Source organism: Melanotaenia boesemani, chromosome 6 (genome assembly GCF_017639745.1).
Source record: "Melanotaenia boesemani isolate fMelBoe1 chromosome 6, fMelBoe1.pri, whole genome shotgun sequence".
NCBI lineage: Eukaryota > Metazoa > Chordata > Actinopteri > Atheriniformes > Melanotaeniidae > Melanotaenia > Melanotaenia boesemani.
The window spans coordinates 37,983,216-38,005,200 of record NC_055687.1 but is presented as its reverse complement, the minus strand read 5'-3'; the positions used below and the strand labels follow the sequence as shown (position 1 = coordinate 38,005,200).

The 21,985-nt window shown below is 44.2% G+C and overlaps 1 protein-coding gene across 1 annotated transcript in view; it reads right to left on the bottom strand.

Annotated features, from left to right (window-relative positions):
* znrf2b (zinc and ring finger 2b) overlaps positions 1-21,985 on the bottom strand; it is a 48,591-nt gene that overhangs the window by 11,838 nt on the left and 14,768 nt on the right. The window contains exon 2 of the mRNA XM_041988193.1: positions 8,162-8,257. Within this exon, the coding sequence (XP_041844127.1) occupies positions 8,162-8,257 (96 nt within the window). The remainder of the gene's footprint in view (positions 1-8,161; positions 8,258-21,985) is intronic.

The following is a 21,985-nucleotide window of genomic DNA, read 5'->3' as shown; positions in this document are numbered from 1 at the left end:
ATTAACAGAAAGAATCTAGATCAGGGTGTCATACTCTGGTCCTCCTATTAGGCCTGGGTGATATGAACCAAATTTCATATCTTGATATTTTTTACCTGATTCATGATATAAAATATATATCTTGATCAAATATTTTAGTCAAGTAACCAAAGAGACAGCTTTAATTTACAACTCTGAGGACTAAATGCACTTTTATTAAGTGAGCATTAAACCAGCTGCCTGGAATTAGAGTAGCTGGATATTAAATTAAATACTTTCAAACAAAATGAATGAAAAATACTTTTCAATGAACAAACAAAAATAGTTATGCAAAATACAAAATGAAAAGATACTTTGAACTCAAAACAAGCTATCTGGATATAAATGATACTCCCTCGTTTTATATTGTGTGTGAAAAGTTGTGGTATAGTTGAAAATCTTGATATACTGCCCGGCCCTAGCTGCTATCCTGCAGGTTTCCCTGCTTCAACACTCCTGATTTAAATCAAATATCAATACCAATAAGGTTGAGGAGGATGTATGTGCCTTCTTGGTTGCTGTAAAGCTGAAAGCTGTTGCACAGGCTGGTGGGATTTGTAGTTCTAGGTTAATAAAAGACTGATCTCCGTGGAACGGGATGTCCCGTCTCCGTTAGTTAGACGAACCCTACGGAGCTCGGTTACATTCTCTCTCCACTGCCGTGCACATGGTTGACACGGCAGAGAGGAGGATGTGCAGCATTTGAAACAGGCAGGACGGAGTGGACAGAGAACTAAGTGGATCTAATGTTTACCAAATGAAGAAAAAGCAGTTGCCTCTCAGCTCCAAGCCCATTTATCCCACAACAATCTGTATGAGCATTTTCAATCTGGTTTCTGTCCACTCCACAGCACCGAATCCGCATTACTTAAAATCACTAATGACCTCCTCCTGGCAGCTGACTCCGGTCTCTTATCTATTCTCATCCTCCTTGATCTGAGTGCGGCCTTTGACACCATTTCCCACTCCATCCTTCTGGATAGACTCTCCTCCATCGGCATCACTCACACCCCCCTCAGCTGGTTCAAATCATACATCTCCGGCCGCACTCAGTTCATCCAGTTGAAAACATTTACCTCCCAGTCATTCCCAGTCACCAATGGCCCCAGGGCTCTGTCCTTGGGCCCCTGCTGTTCCTCATCTACCTCCTCCCCCTCAGTTATATTTTTAGAAAACACCACATACATTTTCATTGCTATGCGGATGACACCCAGCTCTACCTCTCCACCAAGCCTAACTCTACCCTCCCACCATCTTCCCTCACAGATTGTCTTCAAGAGATTAAATCCTGGTTCACCTCAAATTTTCTTAAACTAAACAGCAGCAAAACAGAAATTTTACTAGTAGGCACCAAATCCACTCTCTCCAAATCTGACAGTTTCTCCATTCCCATTGATGATTCTTCCATTTCCCCCTCCCCTCAGGTAAAGAGTCTGGGTGTCATCCTTGACAGCACTCTGTCTTTCACATCACATATCAATAACATAACCCGGTCAGCATATTTTCACCTTCGCAATGTCAACCGCCTCCGCCCCTCCCTCCCCCCTCACACCGCCGCCATACTCGTTCACAGTCTTGTCACCTCCCGTCTCGACTACTGTAACTCCCTTCTGTTCGGTCTTCCCCAAAAAACTCTTCATAGACTTCAGCTGGTTCAGAATGCAGCAGCCCGGGTCATCACAAGAACCACCTCCACCCATCACATTACCCCTGTTCTGCAGCAGCTCCACTGGCTCCCCGTCACCTACCGCATCCACTACAAAATCCTGCTGTTCACCTACAAGGCCATCCATAACCTCGCTCCTCCCGACCTTTCTGATCTCCTCCATGTCTCCATACCAGTCCGTTCCCTCAGATCCTCCTCCTCCATCCACCTCATCGTCCCCCCAGCCCGCCTTGTTACCATGGGAGCAGAGCTTTCAGCTGCTCTGCTCCTCATCTCTGGAACTCCCTCCCCCCAGACCTCCGTAACTCTGATTCAATACAACTTTTCAAATCCAAACTCAAAACACATCTGTTTAAACTGGCATCCTCACTGTAATATTTCACACTGCTTTTATTATTGTTTTATGTATCCGTTAATTTATGAATGTATTTATTGATTTGTTTTACTCTTGTGTTTTATCCTGTAAGGTGACCTTGAGTGTCTAGAAAGGGGCCAACAAATAAAATGTATTATTATTATTATTTAGCACAGAGATATTCATCAGTGCAGATTTTAACATTTCTGCGAGGTGCAGATCAAAAGCCTGTGTTGAGCACCGTCTGCTCTTTGGGTCTGAGCACCTGATTTGAAAAACAACAGGTCAGGAAGGGAGGTGATAAGTTTGGTAGAGGGAGGAGAAACGGAAAATCCTCAAAAACAGCAGCATTAAAGGAGAGACAGCCTGGTCCTGCTGGATAAAAGTGAATATTATTTTAAAACAGATTTGACTGTGAAAAATGAGTAATTATTTAACATTTGTCAGCTGGTGTCAGGCCAGGGTTCCTCTGACAGGCTTTTTCCATCTTCTGCTTCCTGTCAACATGAAATGTGTTGCCGCTCGACTATGACCAGGCAATGGGTCCATTCGGATTTACTGCGTCTATCTACCGTCTGCCTTCATGGTCAGATGAGAAGTCTGAGGTGTCAGGGCTGACTATATAAGCAGCGTAGCCACGTTAGACAAGTGTGTCGATGTCATGAAGATCTTTTGTCTTCGTCACTGTGGAAGCGATTGATGCCCATTTTTCTTCAGGGTGATGTAATTGTATAGCCAGGGTATAATTTCTTCAGTAATGGTTCAATGTCACTTACTAACTGTGTGTTTAAGAAGCCTTCGTAGTTACTGACCAACGTGGGCGAATAAGAAGAAGAAAAGCTTCATTAGTCCCGCAGTGGGGAAACTGCTTTGTTGCAACAATACAAGTGCAGTAAGCAGAAGCACACAGGTGATATCAAACAAGAACACACACACACACACACAGGTTGGACTCACCTCAAAGCATGCCTTGGGCTCTGGAACCACTGTCCTCAAGAAGGGTAGGCCGCAGGTAAATGATAAACTTTGTAGTCGTATCGACGGACTTGCGGCCGCATGTTCTGGACACTCGGGTGAAGAGAGGGGCGGAGCTGTCAACTGATCACCACCTGGTGGTGAGTTGGCTCAGATGGTGGGGGAAGGCCTGGCAGACCCAAGCATGTTATGAGGGTCTGCTGGGAAAGTCTGGCAGAGTCCCCTGTCAGAAAGAGTTGCAACTCCCATCTCCGGCAGAGCTTCAACCATGTCCCGGGTGAGGAGGGGGACAATGAGTCAGAGTGGGCTGTGTTCCGTGCCTCTATTGTCGAGGCGGCCAGCCACAGCTGTGGCCGTATGGTCGTCGGTGCTTGTCGTGGCGGTAACCCCCAAACTTGTTGGTGGACACCGGCAGTAAGGGATGCCGTCAAGCTGAAGAAGGAGTCCTATCGGGTCTTTTTGGCCTGTGGGACTCCAGAGGCAGCTGATGGGTATCGGCGGGCTAAGCGGAGCGCAGCTTCGGCGGTCGCTAAGGCAAAAACTCAGGCATGGGAGGAGTGTGGAGAGGCCATGGAGAATGACTTCTGGACGGCTTCAAGGAGATTCTTGTCCACCACCCGACGGCTCAGGAGGGGAAAGCAGTGCTCCGTTATTACTGTGTACAGTGGGGATGGGGGTCTGCTGACCTCGACTCGGGACGTTGTGAAGTGAGGGGAGGAGGTTTTTTCACTGCAGCACCAAAACTTTATTAATATTACAGTCTGTCTTCACCACCGTCATGATGTCATGTCTTAGTTTTACTTTGTCAGAAAATACTAACGTGAGCGGCTGTAACAGCGACTCTGTGTTACAGTTAGTGCCATACCATGGTGACCATTATATATAAAATACAACTCTATCAAAGATGACTTCTTTCTGACATTTGAGAAAAACATATCTGGTTTTTATTTTGGTTCGTATATGATTTATACCATTATATATTTCATGGCAAAAACGATAATGGAGTAAAGAAAATGTAATTTAACATTAAAGGGCATCAGAAGGCTGCATAAATAACTTCACTCGTGTTGGTTATACAAGGCAAACACCTTATATATTTTATACCTGCACTTTAACCTACTCCTAATTTGCATCAGCAAGAAATACAAAACGAGATGTATTTAATAAACTCTTCATTTGTTTATACAATTTATATATATATATATATGTATATATATATATATATATATGTATATATATATATATATATTTTTTTTTTAATTGGCTGATTAATCAGTAATCGGAAATTTTTTCTGCCAAATATCAGAATCGGCATCGGCCTCAAAAAATCCATTTCGGTCGGGCCCTAATCCTAAGTCATCATTCAAAGCATCTACAGCTAATTATTGTCCTTCAAGTTATTTAAAAATACTAATCTGTAAATGTATCCGCTGATGTGTTTACTAGGGATGTGAATCCCCTCCACTGAGGCTGATTCAATACGCATCTCGATATGCTGCCAGTGGTACGATACATTAATGATACGTCTGGACGTCAGGACGCGGACCACAACCTCCTCTGTTTATCAGAACACCCCACAGCACACAAATTAGCAGTGGTCAGGACATTAGACGAGCGGGCCAACATCATCACAGAAAAAGAGGCTCGACAGGAGAAGAAAAAACACATTCAACTCGCACTCTGTCAATTTCCAACATGGGCCATGAACAAGTCCAAAGACGAAAACATAAAGAAAGGAAGACTAAACACATGCAAACTGAAAACAAAAGCATAGACATAGTAACCACACCATACATCCGAAGGATAACCGAACCAATACAAGGACCATGAAGAATCACAGAATCAACTCTGCCGGTAAACCTCACACAGAACTACAGCAGCTTCTTGTTCATCCCAAAACAAAATAGCAGAGGACCAGAAATACAGAGTTCATTCATTCATACAGGTCGTGGGTACACTGGAGCCTATCCCAGCATTTTAGCAGGTGAGAGGTAGGTACACCTGGACAGGTACACCTGCAACGTAATATTTGAAATACATGCAGATCCTGCAACACCTACATACGAGGGAAGGGGAGGACCTTCAACATGAGGAAAAAGGAACATCAAAAAGAATGCGAGAGGGGAAACAGCCGGATGAGAAGAAGAGGAGAATTTAAAATCAGTCATATTGGATCCCTGCAGGAGGAACAACCACGTCAAGGACTGGGACAACCTGAGGATTGTCGGATTGGAGGGAGAATAACTAAAACGCTGGATAAAGGAGGCAATCGAGATCAGGAAGCGGGCTAGCAAGTCCATAAACCGGGACGAGGGGGCGTGCATCCTCTCACACACCTGGGACTTCACCACACGGTCCAGACAGAGGATGTTTTATTCCTAATATACTTATTTATTTGGAAAATTTCTTTTTCACCTCTTATTAAAAAAAGAAAAAAACTAGAAGCACAGAGCGAGGGCAGACCTCCGCCAAGCCATTGTCTTTTTTGTGTTTCTTTTTTTTTATGATTATTGTTGGTTTTATTTTTAAACTAGCAGCTCTAATGTCTAAATGATCTCTATGTCCCCATGGACATGGATCACCCCAAACTTGCTCTTTATTCCATTTCTGACTTTTCCTGGAAATTTTTCAAAATCCGTCAATAACTTTTTGAGTTGTGTTGCTGACAGACAGGCCAACAGACCTCATTACTCTGCCGTTGTGGTGTGTCTCAGTGATGGAGTCAAGGAAACCAGTGTAAACAAAACAAAGGAGATGACTGTGAGTTATAGGAGGACCTGAAATAAGTGGAACCAGACCGAACGGGACGGATATTATCCTAGCAAACGCGCCCGCGATGCATCTCTGACCTGTAGGTGAACCTTCGCCTGCAGTTTTCCCCTGCTCCTGTCCGACTGGGAGCGTTCGTCCCAGCAGCAGACAGACGTCCTCCACCGTGTTTTACTGAGAGGATGCTGTGGACACTGTGGACAGGGCCAGCTTTCCTCCATAGACACTGCTGAAAACGGTCGTCAGATGCTTGAATCGGATTTTGCTTTTCAGGTCTGAGAGTCTTTGGGTTGTTCAGTTCCCAGCAGTGCAACATGTTTTTAATGAGGAACTTCTTCTGCTATTTGAGATCAATAAATCTCTGGTGGACATTTTAAATGCTGCAGAGATGTTCGTACATCGTTCTTCAGCAGGACTGTGTGACTCTCCTGCCAACCCTGGTCCTGAAAGAACTCCTCAGGCAATATTTTTAAATGGGTGTTGATGTGTTCTGTGGGGTGTTGGCAATCCATTCTTTGATTTAGATGACTGACACCTATATCAACCAACCAGAGTCAAGGAATGAGGGCCGACACCCAAATTCATCTCCGAAACACCAATGAGGATCCAGAAGGAATCCAGAACCAGTATATTATAGAAGGAGGACACACTCGAGCCTAAAATTTTTTCCTTCTATAAATAACCTAAACCTTCGCTGATGGCTGTGTGTTTACATCAAGGAGGAACATTGGCCAATCAGAGAGCAGAGGAGAAATGACCTGCTGTCATGGCGGAAGAAACACTGGATTTTATTCCCAACAACAGAAACACAACAATTTTGGTGAACAGCCATCAATCTGACACTAAATTCTACGTTTTCATGTCCAGCTTAACGTGACACCATGGGTAACGTTTGCTTAGCTAGTTAATGCTAACACAACTAGTAACATTTGTTATGCTAGTTAATGCTAACACGACTAGTAATGTTTCTTATGCTAGTTAATGCTAACGCGACTAGTAACGTTTCTTATGCTAGTTAATGCTAACGCGACTAGTAACGTTTGTAATGTTAGTTAAGTAACATTTGTTATGCTAGTTAATGCTAACGTGGCCAGTAACGTTTGTTATGCTAGTTAATGCTAACACAACTAGTAACATTTGTTATGCTAGTTAATGCTAACACGACTAGTAACGTTTCTTATGCTAGTTAATGCTAACGCGACTAGTAACGTTTCTTATGCTAGTTAATGCTAACGCAACCAGTAACGTGTGTTACGCTAGTTAATGTTAACGGACTGCTAAGAGAAGGGACTGTGGTGTTGTTGAAAGTTAATAGCTAATTTGGGAGATAGTTAAAAATTATTTGTTCCTTCAATCAAGGAAATGTTCAGTCAGCGACACAAACATCCCATACACGGTGTCCTGCAGCCAAAACTTGTTATAAATAAACTTTAAAATGTCTGACTGAATAGAAAATGAACAGCCTTTGCAAACTTTTGAGACTATTTCTTTACCAATGTTTGATAACTTATTATAACTAGATTGGTGTTTTATATTCCATTATGTATTATCAGTTATTAAAATCGGTTTCTGTAGATGAATCATAGCTTTCATTGATGCTTTGATGTATGACTGATGGTGAAACCAGAATAATTTTGAAATTTCCAGATCAGAAACCCATTTCAATAACTACAGACCAGTCCAGATATTCATGTTGCTGTCCACACCGGCAGATATGAGGTCATTAGGACTCACCACCTCAGTAATGGCAGCACTGCTAAATACAACACACAAAACGGCCATCCGATTTGTCTATAACATGAACAATCATGCAAAAAAATCTAAAATCAGATCTCAATCCGAATGGAGCGTTCAGACCTGCACTGTGAACGTTAGCCTACATGTTAATGGTGGGGGCAGTAGGTGATCTGGATATTGGACACTAGCTCTAAAAGGCTTTTAAGGATGAACCTGCAAACGTTGAATATAAAAAATTAGTAAATAGTTTATTGATCTCTGAGGAAATTTGTACTGATGTCGTTACCGCAGATGCAAAGCAACAAGAAGACTTAAAAGAAGTTTTTGTCTGTAGCTTCGATGCAGGAAGATTTGACCGACCTTTCCAGGCCCATGTTTAGCTTTAGTGAAAGCCAGACTGGTTTAGAAAACGTGGTCTCTGACTCAAATAGAGAAGCTGCCCAAACAACCACACCACACTTTACACAAGATCTGAAGGAGGAAGGAAGGAGGAGGACGTTGTTACAGCCTGGACCGTCACATGAAAAAGTTAATCGGAGATGATGTGTGGGATGGTTAGAGGCCTGTCGGCGAGATTCATGGGGCTCTCTCAGCCGAGTCAGGGATAAAATGTTGGTAGCTGGGTGATGTACATGACTTACCGTTGTATGTGACTCTGGGTTTGGTTAAACACAGAACCAGGTGAAGGTCCATCTCATCTGAGGACACATACTTGGAGCACACGGGGCACTTGAACCCTGAAAACAAAGGAAAATAGAGCAATGATTAATACAAGACAGCTGGAGGAAAATCTTCATCTGCTACGGTCTGGGTCTGGGTCTCTGCTGGGGGGGGGGGTTCATCTGCTATGTTATGGGTCTCTGCTGGGGGGGTGGGGGGGGGGGGGGGGGGGGGTTGCTGATGCTTTTGCAGCGACACATGAAACAGCACTTTGTTGTGGGAAGATTAAAACTCTGACGTCATCAGTCCACTGTAGGTTACAGTCAGTTTTTGATTCTCAATTAAGATTAAGATAGAGGCGGTGATTTTGAGGAAAATCCCGTATAAAAGAGAGAATTTGTTTAACTTCAGCAGAACAAGCACTGATTTCAGTCAGGGTTGGTACAGTCAGTTAGGTGAGTTTACTGCTTGAGTTTCTGTCTTGGTTTCGGGTTATTGTTTACATTGCTGGTGTGGGGCTCTGTCGTTAGCACCTTCTCTCTTCAACCAGTTGAGGCCGTGACGCGGGTCACACCCACTGTGTACTGCTCAGGGCAAAGCAGATAGAGGCGGTTTCAGCCGGGTGCAATCAAGCAAAGTGTGCTCAGCTGTGTCAGCTCCAGGTACTTTTCCACACATGGTGCGCTGAAGCGTCAGCGAGGCGTCAGCCTTTGTGTCAGCCCACGTCGGTTTAAGACCACAAAGGGTAAAGACCTGCGAGTCTACTTGCGCGAGTCCACCGAGAAAGGGCACAAGCTTAAACCTCCTCACAACTATATTAACGCACAATGTGCTTCAAACCCATCCCTGTCAGATATGGGTACAGACCAAGACGTATCACCCATAGACACTGCAATCCGCAAAACCTGTCCTTTCCAATGGCATGCACATCAGTCACACCCTCTGTTACCTTTGGTCTCTGGAACTGTCAGTCCGCAGTTAACAAAACAGAATTTATCAGTTCATTGATAAATCTCTCTGACATTCAGGTCCTAGCCCTGACTGAAACCTGGATCCGTCCAGAAAACACAGCTACACCAGCTGCCCTTTCTGTCAATGCAGAATTTAGCCAAACACCTCGCTCAGCTGGACGAGGAGGTGGAACGGGCTTTCTTATTTCTACAAAGTGGAACTTAACTTCTGTCCGTCCTATGGCTAACTGCTCATCACTTGAGTATCACGCAGTAAAGGTCTCTACACCCATCACTGCATACATTCTGGTCATTTACCGCCCTCCGGGTGGCAGTATAGCTGAGTTTGTCTCTGAAATGGACATGATTCTCTCTGACATTCCTGATGATGGCACACCACTAATTGTCATGGGAGACATGAACATTCACATTGACAAACCACAGGCAACTGACTTTCTGGCTCTTATCTACTCTTTCAATCTCAAACGGGTTCAGACTCCTCCAACACACAAAGCTGGTAATACTCTTGACTTGGTACTGACCAGAAACTGCTCCACAGCCGACCTGTCTGTCACCCTGCTGCACCTCTCAGACCACTTCCTGGTTAAATTCTCTGTCTTCCTTCCTCATGTCAATCAGGTGGCTCCAAAAATGGTGTCCTACCGCAGAAACTTGAGATCCCTCAGACCTACACAGCTGTCTGATGAGGTTTACTCTACCCTCCCTTCCCACTCAGACTTCTCCTTACTGTCTGTTAATGAGGCTACAGAAACACTCTGCTCCTCTCTCGCCTCCTCTCTGGACAAACTCTGTCCTCTGGTGTCAAAACCAGCCAGACAAAACCCTCCCAGTCCATGGCTCACAGAGGCTCTAAGGGATCACAGAGCCGGACTCAGGGCGGCAGAAAGAAAGTGGCGCAAATCAAAAGAGCACGCTGACTTGTCTGAGTACCAGCAAAAACTTGTAACTTTCACATCCAGCCTAAAGGCGGCCAAGATAACCTTTTATCAGAACAAGATCCGCAATGCTCCCAACACACGACAACTGTTCATGGCGTTTAACTCTCTTCTATCTCCACCACCTGCTCAGCCTTCCACTGTGCTGACTGCAGAAATGTTTGCTTCCTACTTCACTGAAAAGGTCGCTACCATCAGTAACCAATTCACTGAGCCTGACCAACTCAGCCTTACCAAACCAGCTACTGGTGCCTCACTCTGCTCCTTCCGCTCTCTAAATGAGGACGAAGTCTCTAAACTTCTAGTCAGCTCAAAACCCACAACCTGTCCTCTTGATCCTGTTCCCTCTGACATCCTGCAGAGCATTTTACCTACAGTCAAATCTGCAGTAACTCATATTATCAACTCCTCTCTTAAATCCGGTGTCTTTCCTTCTGCCTTCAAGCAAGCTCGGGTTACCCCGCTGCTGAAGAAACCCACACTCAACCCAGCCCAGGTTGAAAACTACCGGCCGGTCTCACTGCTTCCATTCATGTCTAAATTACTAGAGCGTGCCGTCTTCAGTCAGGTCTCACAGTTCCTCCAGGACAACAACCTGTTAGATCCATATCAATCTGGATATAGGCAAGGTCACTCTACTGAAACTGCTCTCCTGTCAGTTACTGATTCCCTACGGCTTGCCAGATCCACTGGTCAATCCTCAGTCCTTATACTGCTGGACCTGTCGGCTGCCTTTGACACTGTCAACCATCATATACTGTTCTCCAAACTCTTAGAGCTTGGCATCTCAGGATCTGTCCTCTCGTGGTTTACATCCTACCTCACAGGGAGATCATTCAAAGTATCTTGGCGAGGGGGCGTGTCCAGATCACATGGGCTAACAACAGGGGTGCCTCAGGGCTCGGTGCTCGGCCCTCTTCTCTTTTCCCTATACACCTCCTCACTCGGTGCAGTCATTAGCTCTCATGGTTTCTCCTACCACTGCTATGCAGATGACACTCAGCTTTTCCTTTCTTTCCCACCTGATGACACAACCGTCTCAATGCGAATATCAGCATGCCTTGCTGATATCTCTGCATGGATGAAGGATCGCCACCTTCAGCTAAATCTGTCCAAGACTGAGCTTATTGTCTTCCCAGCCAGTCCTTCTTTACCGCCACAGATAAGTGTGCAGCTTGACTCAATCACACTTGTGCCTACATCTTCTACCAGGAATCTTGGTGTCATGGTAGACAACCAGCTGACCTTTAAGGACCATGTTGCCTCGGTTTCCCGGTCTTGCCGATTTGCTCTCTACAACATCAGGAGGATCAGACCCTACCTGACTGAACACACGACCCAGCTCCTGGTCCAGGCTCTGGTCATTTCACGCATTGACTACTGCAACTCCTTACTGGCTGGCCTGCCTGCATGCTCAGTTAAACCTCTGCAGATGATCCAGAACGCAGCAGCACGTCTGGTCTTCAACCAGCCCAAAAGAGCTCATGTCACTCCGCTGCTAATCGCTCTCCACTGGCTTCCAGTTGCAGCACGCATCAAATTCAAAGCTCTGCTTCTGGCTTACAAAACAATAACCCAAACGGCTCCGGGCTACCTTCACTCCTTAATCCAGAGCTACACTCCCTCTCGAAACTTACGCTCTACCAGCGAAAGACGCCTAGTGCTCCCACCACAACGTGGCGCAAAATCAGTAGCTAGACTCTTCTCCTCTGTTGTTCCCCGGTGGTGGAACGATCTACCAAACTCCGTCCGATCCGCAGAGTCCGTATCCACTTTTAAGACCAAGCTAAAGACTCAGTTGTTTAAGGAGCATTTCCACATTTAGCTTAACTAAATGAGTCAGAAAGATTTGTCCAGCTTTTTTGCTCAACCAAGTACTGAAGAAGCTGTGTGCACTTATGCCCAAGATGATATTGTGTGATGAAATCATGCACTTATGCCCAATTTGATATTATGTGATGAAATCATGCACTTATGACCTAGTTGATATTGTTTGATGAAATCGTGATCCTGTATTTAAATAAAATGACTAAAAAAAAAAAAAAAAAAAAAAAAAAAAAAATTATATGCACTGCACTAGCACTACATGACAGCACCTGGGTCCAACTGGACTCAAAAGCGGTCTGACTATCACTTAATTATGACGTCCCATCTTGTTTGAATTCATGCTTGTGTTGTTCTTCCTCTCAAATGTAAGTCGCTTTGGATAAAAGCGTCTGCTAAATGACTGTAGAATAGAATAGAATTCTAATTAATGATTCAATCCAGTTTTATTTGTATAGCACCGATTCACAGTGTGATCTTTACAGACATAATCAATGAGAGCCGATTCATTGTGCTCATACAAGCCAGTTCATAAAAATAACAGCGTAGCTAAGGAATGAATGAGGGAAGCCCAGGTCTCTGTCTTCCTCCCAGTATGAGGGGAAAAATGTCCTACGACTGGTGCTGATGAGTCGACCGTTACTAACGAGCAGAGCTCTGGAAGCTGCCACCAGAGAAACCCTGGAATCATCAGGAAGACGTCAGACTTAACTCGACACTAAAATGCTCCAACTCTTGTTTCTAGTAAAACACATGAAATATGTCTTTTATTTATAAAAAGTTGAATGGTGCATTGTGCAGGACAACAATCTGTTGGATCCATTTCAGCTGAACCTGATGTGCTGAAGCAGGAAAACATCTAGATCAGATTCAGGGATACCAACCTCATCCTGGTTCAGGTTCCACATTTAATCTGGTCTCCAGTGGGTCGGTCCAGTAAAATGACAGCATAACTTACAAATAATGTTTTAGTACTAATAAGTACATTATCAAGATGTTTATATTTAATGATCTTTTAGAAAACATGATAAACAACCTAAAATTTCTGGAGAAAAAGAAGACAAGTTTTAACAATATTTATCATTTACATTAATTATTTTATGTTTATTACGATTTAAAATGGATCCACCAAACTTATGATCCCACTGGAACTGAAAAAATAAAATAAATTTTATGTCAGGATTTGGGTAAGTGGTAAGTTACGCTGCTCCAAAAAAAAAAAAGGGAACACTTAAACAACACAACGTAACTCCAACTCAGTCCCACTTGTGTGAAATCAAACTGTCCACTCATGAAGCAACACTGACTAAAATCAGTTCCACATGCTGTTGTGTAAATGGAAAAGACAGCAGGTGGAAATTATAGGCAATCAGCAAGACACCCCAATAAAGGAGGTTCTGAAGGGGCCGGTTTGGCAGTGGGTCAGTAATGGTGGGGGGTGGCATTTCTTTGGGGGGGCGCACAGCCCTCCATGTGCTCACCAGAGGTAGCCTGACTCCCATTAGGTACTGAGATGAGATCCTCAGACCCCTTGTGAGACCATATGCTGGTGTGGTTGGTCCTGGGTTCCTCCTAATGCAACACAATGCTAGACCTCATGTGGCTGGAGTGTGTCAGCAGTTCCTGCAAGACGAACGGGCAGCCAGTCCATAGCATCAATGCTATATAAATTTCATTTCCATTGATCATTTTTGTATGATTTTGTTGTTGGCACATTCAACTATGTATAGAACAAAGTGTTTAATAAGAAGATTTTATTCATTCAGATCTAGGATGTTATTTTAGTGTTCCCTTTATTTTTTTGAGCAGTGTATTTTAAATGTACATACGTGTACATCTGCAGTAGGGATGAGCAATACCAAACGTTTTCCTACCAGTAGTTTATGGTGCTGTTTTCATGGTTATTGATACTGATACTTAAAGGAAAACCACAGGATTTTATGGTGTGCATTAATATTTATTGCAAGTGCAATATGAAACAAAATTCAACATAAATACTTTTGAATTGAGTAAATAAAACAGATTACAAATTCTATTTCTTAAATTTTATATTGAGAAATATGATATTAAATGGTAATATAATAAATATAATCTAAATATAATATGATCTAGGCCCGATGAGGACTGGAGTTGGACATTACTCAGTTTAAGTCCTGTTCAGCTTTCCCAGCTTTCTGGAGGACACAGAGCGAGTGAGGATGAGTTTGTGAGTCTTCAAACAGTCAAAACTTTGGGTTGAGAAAGTCAGCCTGAATGGGGCTGTCAGAGAAAACTCTTCCAGCTGGCTGAGATGGAAGTCTGAGGAAAGACCGGGAGGACTGGAGACAAGGCAGGAATTATCTCTCAGCCTAAAACCAGAAACAACACGGCTGCAAACTGTTTGACACGAGACACATTAGTGAAGGTTTAACTGTTCTCTTACAGGAGGAGGGCTTTAGTAGTTCATCTAGAAAACACGTTTTTATTTTGGCTATATGAATTTATCTTCAACCACAAACACCGGTTTCACCAGCCTAAACAAGGGAACGTGGTGCAGCAGGAAGCTGTTTGAGGGGGGAGCATTTTAACTGTTACACCACTAAACCTGCATAAGAGCAGGGCTGTGTCCGAATGTCCACCCTACTCCCTAACCTCTCGTTCACGACATAGGGCTGCACTACCGAGTGACTCATTCGGACATGACGCTGCCTGTTTTTTCTTCGCCGCAGACCATGTGACTATGAGCTGTCACCACGGCAACCACAACACTCGTCAAGATGTCATTCCCAATCCAATCTAAAGTTGTGTGTGAATATTTTTATTCCTTATGTTGTATTTTATTCTTTGTTTGCTTATAGGTGATTTCGCGCTGCTTGATTTTTTTCACCTCCTTGCGCCATGTTTAGTGTTTTTTACCAGGAGCACAGCGGCTCCTAACTTAAACTTTTAGAAGCGCAAGCAGAAAATTTAGGGGCGCACACTGAAATCACCTTGCAAAGCAAATATTCACATTTCCTCTCATTTTCACTGTATTAGTGATAAAAACTTGAACAAGAAATTCAGAAATTACAGTGTTTACATTCACTTTTTATTGTGCAGCAGTTCTTACTGGCTGCATACAAAACAAACAGACAGAACTTGTCAAATTTGATTTTCACTTTGTAGTCGAAGCAGAACGACAGCTTTGTCCCCATCCTCCCCCACAGGACATGGTACGACTGGTCCATGTAGTTCCTGGTAATAAACAGCCACTGTTCCCACTCCTCAGTAAGAACAGCAGCCATTGGCTGTCCTACAAGTCGTTAATTAGCGTCATCAGCCTGGTACATATAGTTGTAATGGATGCTGCCATAAAGAGGGATGTTGTAGGAAAGACAAAAATTAATAAAAAGACAACCTAAAACATTTTTTGGGGTGATATCTACCATTTATCATGTGTGTTTAAAAATATTATGATGTGGTTTTCTGCTTCTGGGTATCTATTAGGGGACAAAAGACGTGTATTAGATTGTGTTTGACAAAGTTTAAACCATAAATTGAAGCAAAATGTCTCAGAAACTGTATGTAACATATATGTCACGTCAGGCTCTTATGGGTTAAATATTTTTGTCCACACTCATCATCAGCAGCTCGTTTTGGTTAAAATATTTTTCTGTCATAGGTTAAACATGACGGATGTACCGAAGGAACATGATAAAACTGTTTCAGATAACTAAAAAAAAGTACAAATTAAACAAAAAGTCAAGGCAAAAGCTTTCAAGGTTCAAAATAGAACATGAACAAAACGGACCACTAAACTGCTTGATCAACTCCATTTAAAAACAAAATATTCATTCTAAAAATCAGGTTTTCCGGGAGAACAGACATAAAATGGACATATAAACATTTTTGTCGATATTCTAATGAATAAGCAAGGAACTAAAAGCAAATTCTCAGAATCTCTCCTTATATATTTTATTTTAAATTGCTTGTTTTTAAATAAAAAAATTAAATTAAATAGAATGCAAACAAAAGTGAGGCTAAGGTATTGTTCCGACGTGCGACTTGACCACGTGGTAGCGAAGTATGACACGCTTTGCAGTTTCTTCTCAACACTCTCTCGGCACTGAATAAAGCTTTGGAAGTGCTGTCAGAGAGAAATGTTTAGGGAGTTGGTATCGAGGGTCAATTTCCTTAATTAGCTGCTTGAATCCGTCATTTCTGACTGTGTTTATTGGTGTCTTCGTCATTTGAACCTTGATTTGTGTCCTTTTCAGTAACCTGGTCACCCAAGTTCTCGGTCAATTTTTCTTCAGACAAAACACTCATTTTGTCTGTTGCCGAGTTGGCTGCTGCAGCCAAAACATCCACACGTGTGATCCACATCAAATTAGGTTGACGTGGCTCTGTTCCCAGAGTGATTGGTTCGGTACGGTGCTACTTAATTCAGATTGGCTATTCTTATGTCTATCAAAAAAAAAAAAAGGACAAATGAATTCTATTGCAATAGTCTCACATTTATATTGAGAAAAACTTATTCTGCAATACATCTTGTTATTGTTTTTCCAGCCTGGTCATGAAACAGAGGTGAACATCGTCTGAATGCAGCTGCTGCTAGAAGACCAAGCCTCGTATGAGAGGGTCTGACCAGCACCGCTCCTCGTTAGGAAGATAAACTCCCTTCATTCACCTCCGTCTCCAAAAGTCTCCAATAACCAGAAAAACTCGCTAGAGGGTCTGAAAACTTGCTAAATACAACCACAAAGTCGCTACGCTGGTAATAAATTCCCCCAAGACCCGCCTCTTTCCACACATTAGCCAATCACAGTGGTCGCTCGTCCCCGCTCACACACACATTGGCTGTCGTCTTCTTCGTTGGTGTTCGTCTCCTTTTCTCGTATTGAAGTTAGTTTGAGGCAAACCAGCAGCTAATTTGTTATTACTGTGAACTACTGGGCTGAAGAGGGAGCAGAAGTTTGTTAGCGACTAAATAAATTCAGTTATAACTCCTACATGAAAAAGACCGGTAAAAGATATCGGTGGCCATTGTAGAGAAGATGAAACATTCACCCACACTGTCTCACATTTTAGTTGCAAAATGCGACCGTTTGGTCGCAGTCTGGAGCATTAGAATGTCCTGAGGTATGAAGCCGTCCCTGAGCTGGTGGAACGGGCTTGAATGCTGTAACCTGATTGGACGACCACTGCTGAATGGTCAGCGTCACTGGTCCGTGTCACTTCAGTTTCTGTCTATAGGAAGGCAGCAGCAGAACTGAGGTGTGATAAGGAAGGGCCTTATCCGTGTTTGTGTAAGGGGTGTAAACATGATGGAGTGTGTTCTTGCCAGCGTAGAACAGCTGATGTGTTGGTGGTATCTCGGCAGGACTTTCCTCAGGTTGGTGCTGTTAAAATCCCCGGCTACAATACACGCCGCCTCCGGCCATGAAGTCTCGGCCCTGTCGATAACTTCAAACAGTTCTTCCATGGCCTCGTTGGTTTCAGTGTGAGGTGGAACATACACTGCTATCATGACAACCAATGTGAACTCACGCAGAAGATAATAAGGCCGGCATCTGATCACGAGGTGCTCCAGGTCCAGAGTACAGCCCGTAGAAATAATTCCCACGTCTGAGCAACACTTGTTGTTCACCATGAAACTGACACCACCTCCCTTCCTCTTTCCTGAATGTATAGTTACATATAATTACGTTCATATATTAACCGTGAATGTAAACTCACCGACCTCTCGGATGTTGAATCAGACTTTTACCACATCCTGAAAAATGCTGGGGCTGTGACCCCCTCCAAATCCATTTCAAAGCTATACAAAGCTCTTCCTGTGCCAGAGCTGATAACACTCAGCATATAAAGGCTAAATAGGAAAAGGAATCAGGGACTGGTATTAATATGGAGGCGTGGAACAACATCCGGTCAACGTCCAACCAGCAGGGCTCCAGATTAACTTTTTTGTACGAGGAGCACAGTGGCCCAAGATCAAGCTGCTTCAACTACTTCTGGTGGCAAGTAAAAAAACAGTTAGAAGGAGGTGGTAAAGCCCGATTCAATCAACCCTGGATGAGTGGACTGGAACTATCTTTGAGATTTTTAGAATGGAAAAACTGACCTACCAATTATGAATTGAGAAGGACCAATTTTACCAAATTTGGAAAAAATGGATCTTATTCATCACCCCCACAACAGCAGACTTTATTTGATCTCACTGGTGTCTTTATTACTGTAATGTTGTTATTTCTTTTTCTCTGACTGTTTACTGACTTATATTTCTTTTCCATCCTCATCCTCAGATAGATTACCTGTAAAACACCCTCATCCATCAGCTGTTGACAACAGTTCCGCAGCAGGACATGATGAAAAAATGAGTCAACGTTTTCACGTTGAAATCTGCGTCAGTAAGTGAAGCACGAGGCTTATATACGGCTCTACGGTGAGGCTTGACCACAGGTCTGTAGCGGTGGCGAAACATCGTACTGTAGCCAAGTCCTTCACAACACCCTCATCACACAGGGCGGGGGAGGGGGGCCCTGTTCACTGTGTTAACTGAGCACTGGTCTTTGGCGAGAAAAGAAAGTTATGTTTGTTTTTAACGTTTGCAATCTCTTTGTGTATCTAATAGCTGGTGGATTATTTAGTCGCGACCTTTTAGTCTAACTTGAGAGGTGTTGGTAACTCGCGTTGAATAAAACCAAAGCGATTGGGGCTGTGGGAGGAGTCTGCAGCGCTGCAATGCCAGTGGCGCTTGATTTGATTTGCAACTGAAAACAGCACAACAGTAAACTGAGAAGGAGTAAAACATCGGATCATTTCAGTTTTATCGCCCAGCCTTAGGATACTGTACATGTCACATGCTTTTGTTTCCCCCCTTGCCGTTGAGAGGAAATATTCTTTGATTCCAAAACACATTCAGTCTGAAAGTTAAAATAAGGAAGTGTGAGAAAGATGTTATGAAACCTTAAAATGCCAGTCTGCATGTTTCTTTCATGTTTGAGGAAACCGTTTCAGATTAAACTATTTCCACTTCCTGTTTGCTCTTTGATAAAATGTTTCTTCTAATAACTTGAATGTAATAACTTGAACATAATCTCATCTGTTTCATGGTTTCTGATGTTGGTGGGTGAGGATGTGACTGGTTTATGGAAGCAGGCAGGTTTGCACATGACTGTCCCTCAGAAGACAACACTGCCCAGCAAAAGGTCCTGGTTTCTTTTAAACATACTGGACTTTAATAATATCAACATCTCATCTGGCTGAAAACTAAAAATCCATCCTGTTAAAACATCTTCTCTGGCAGACTATGGAGGTTTGTGTTACTAAATGTGAAACTGTTTAAGAGGATCTGAGGATCGCTTGGCTCTTACTTTCACATCCCAAATCTAAGTGTGGTGGTTACGGCTGAATCATTTCTACTGCTCAACCCTCCCCCTCTGTTTATTGTGTTTCGGTCAGGGGAGGGACTCTGAATTTTCTTTTACATGAAGAGGAAAGGTCAAGGGTGAGGGCCACACCACCCTCTAAAAGAAGACATCCTAGGACTTCAAACGAAGGTATAAAATTGGTTGTCCGGTGTATGTCCCCACATACACCGGACACATTGACAAAGATGGCGACAGAAGGAAGACAGGACACCCAGAAATGTTTATTCAGCATCAATAAGGATGTCAACATTAACATTTAAAACTGTGCTTCCTGTTGTGGAAATTCATTTACCTTTTTATTATCACTAACTGCTAATCAATACCGTTCACTAGTGTTAGCTAGTTTGCTAATGTTGCCAACATTCGTCCGCATAGCCCTCCAAGTGTGTATTATACCATTATAACTAGGGCTGGGCGATATGGCCTACAAACATAATCTCAGATTTTTTATAACCAAATTCGATTTCCGATTTTAATAGACTTTTTTCTTTTACAAAACATAAACCTATTAAAAAACATTTGATTATATAGATGAATGCCAGCAAAAATAAAGCATATAATGTCATAGCTTTTCCACCATATAAACGACCTCATATCTTACATGGAAATATGTGACACAATGCATCCTTGATCTCTTTCCATCTGGATCTTATCATACAGGATCCACTGCAGAAATAATTCCCCTGATGAAGGTTGTCTCTTAACAAGGGTTTGCAGCATTTCTCACTGCAGTTATACGTACAGCTAAATCCCAGGCGTGAGTGAAGGGTCGGGGGGGGGGGATCCCGAGGCGTTCCCAAGCCAGCCGAGAGATGTAGTCCGTCCAGCGTGTCCTAGGTCTTCCCCGTGGCCTCTTTCCGGTGGGACATGCCCGGAACACCTCACCAGGGAGACGTCCAGGAGGCATCCTAATCAGATGCCCGAGCCACCTCATCTGGCTCTTCTCGATGTGGAGGAGAAGCGGCTCTACTCTGAGCCCCTCCCGGATTCTCGCCCTATCTCTAAGGGAGAGCTCGGTCACCCTGCAAAGAAAACTCGTGTCGGCCGCTTGCATTCGCGATCTTGTTCTTTCGGCCACTACCCACAGCTCGTGGCCATGGGTGAGGGTAGGAACGTAGATCGACCGGTAAATCGAGAGCTTTGCATTTTGGCTCAGCTCCTTCTTCACCTCGACAGACTGATGCAGAGTCCGCATCACTGAAGAAGTCGCACCGATCCACCTGTTGATCTCCCGCTCCATCCTTCCCTTACTTGTGAACAAACCCCAGCGATATGTGAACTCCTCCACTTGGGGCAGGACCTCGTTCCTGACTCAGAGACAGCATTCCACCCTTTTTCTGGCTGAGGACCATGGTCTCGGATTTGGAGGTGCTGATTCTCATCACAGCCGCTTCACACTCAGCTGTGAATCGCTCCAGCGAGAGCTGAAGATCACGGCCCGATGAAGCCAGCAGAACCACATCATCCGCAAAGAGCAGACACCCAATCCTGAGGCCACAAAACTGGATCGCCTCAACACCTCTGCTGTCCCTAGAAATTCTGTCCATAAAAGTTATGAACGGAATTGGAGTCAAAGGGCAGCCTTGTTGGAGTCCTGCCCTCCTGGAAATTAATCTTATTTACTGTCGGCAATGCGGATCAAGCTCTGGCGCCGGTGGAACAGGGACTGGACAGCTCATACAAGGGGGTCCAGCACTCCATACTCCCAGAGCACCCCCCACAGTAGTCCCCTGGGGATATGGTCAAATGCCTTCTCCTAGTCCACAAAGCACATGTAAACTTGTTGAGCAAACTTTCATGCCCCCTCCAAGACCCTGAAGAGGGTGTAGAGCTGTTCCACTGTTCCATGACCAAGACGAAAACCACACTGCTCCTCCTCAATCCGAGGTTCGACTATCCGACGGACCCTCCTCTCCAGCACCCCTGAATAGACCTTACCAGGGAGGCTGAGGAGTGTGATCCTCCTGTAGTTGGAGCACACACTCTGGTCCCCCTTTTTGAAGAGGGGGACCACCACCCCAGTCTGCCAGTCCAGGGGAACTGTCCCCGATGTCCACGCGATGCTGCAGAGGTGTGTCAACTAAGACAGCCCTACAGCATGCAGAGCCTTAAGGAACTCTGGGTGGACCTCATCCACGCCCGGGGCCCTGCCACGGAGGAGCTTTTTAACCATCTCAGCACCCTCAGCCCCTGAGATGGAACAGCCAACACCAGCGTCCCCAGACTCTGCTTCGTTGTTGAAAAATGTGTTGGTGGGATTGAGGAGGTCTTTAAAGTATTTCTTCCACCGACCAACAACGTCCCAAGTCGAGGTCAGCAGCCCCCCATCCTCACTGTACACAGTGCTAATGAAGCACTGTTTCCCCTCCTGAGCAGCCAGACGGTGGACCAAAATTTTCTCAAAGCCGTCCGTAAGTTTTTGCAATAGCGACTGCCAAAGCCACGTTCCACTTAGCCTGCCGATACCCATTAGCTGTCCCTAGAGCTAGCTTCTACAGCCAAGGATTAGATCGCTATGGGTCCCCGCCTTCGGCTGCCGCCCAGCTCGCACTGCACCCGACCCCTATGGCCCCTCCTGCAGGTGGTGAGCCCACGGGAGGGGGGGCCCATGTCACCCTTTGGGCTAAGCCCCACTGGGCCCCATGGGCAAAGGCCCGGCCAGCAGGCGCTCACCTCCTTGCCCC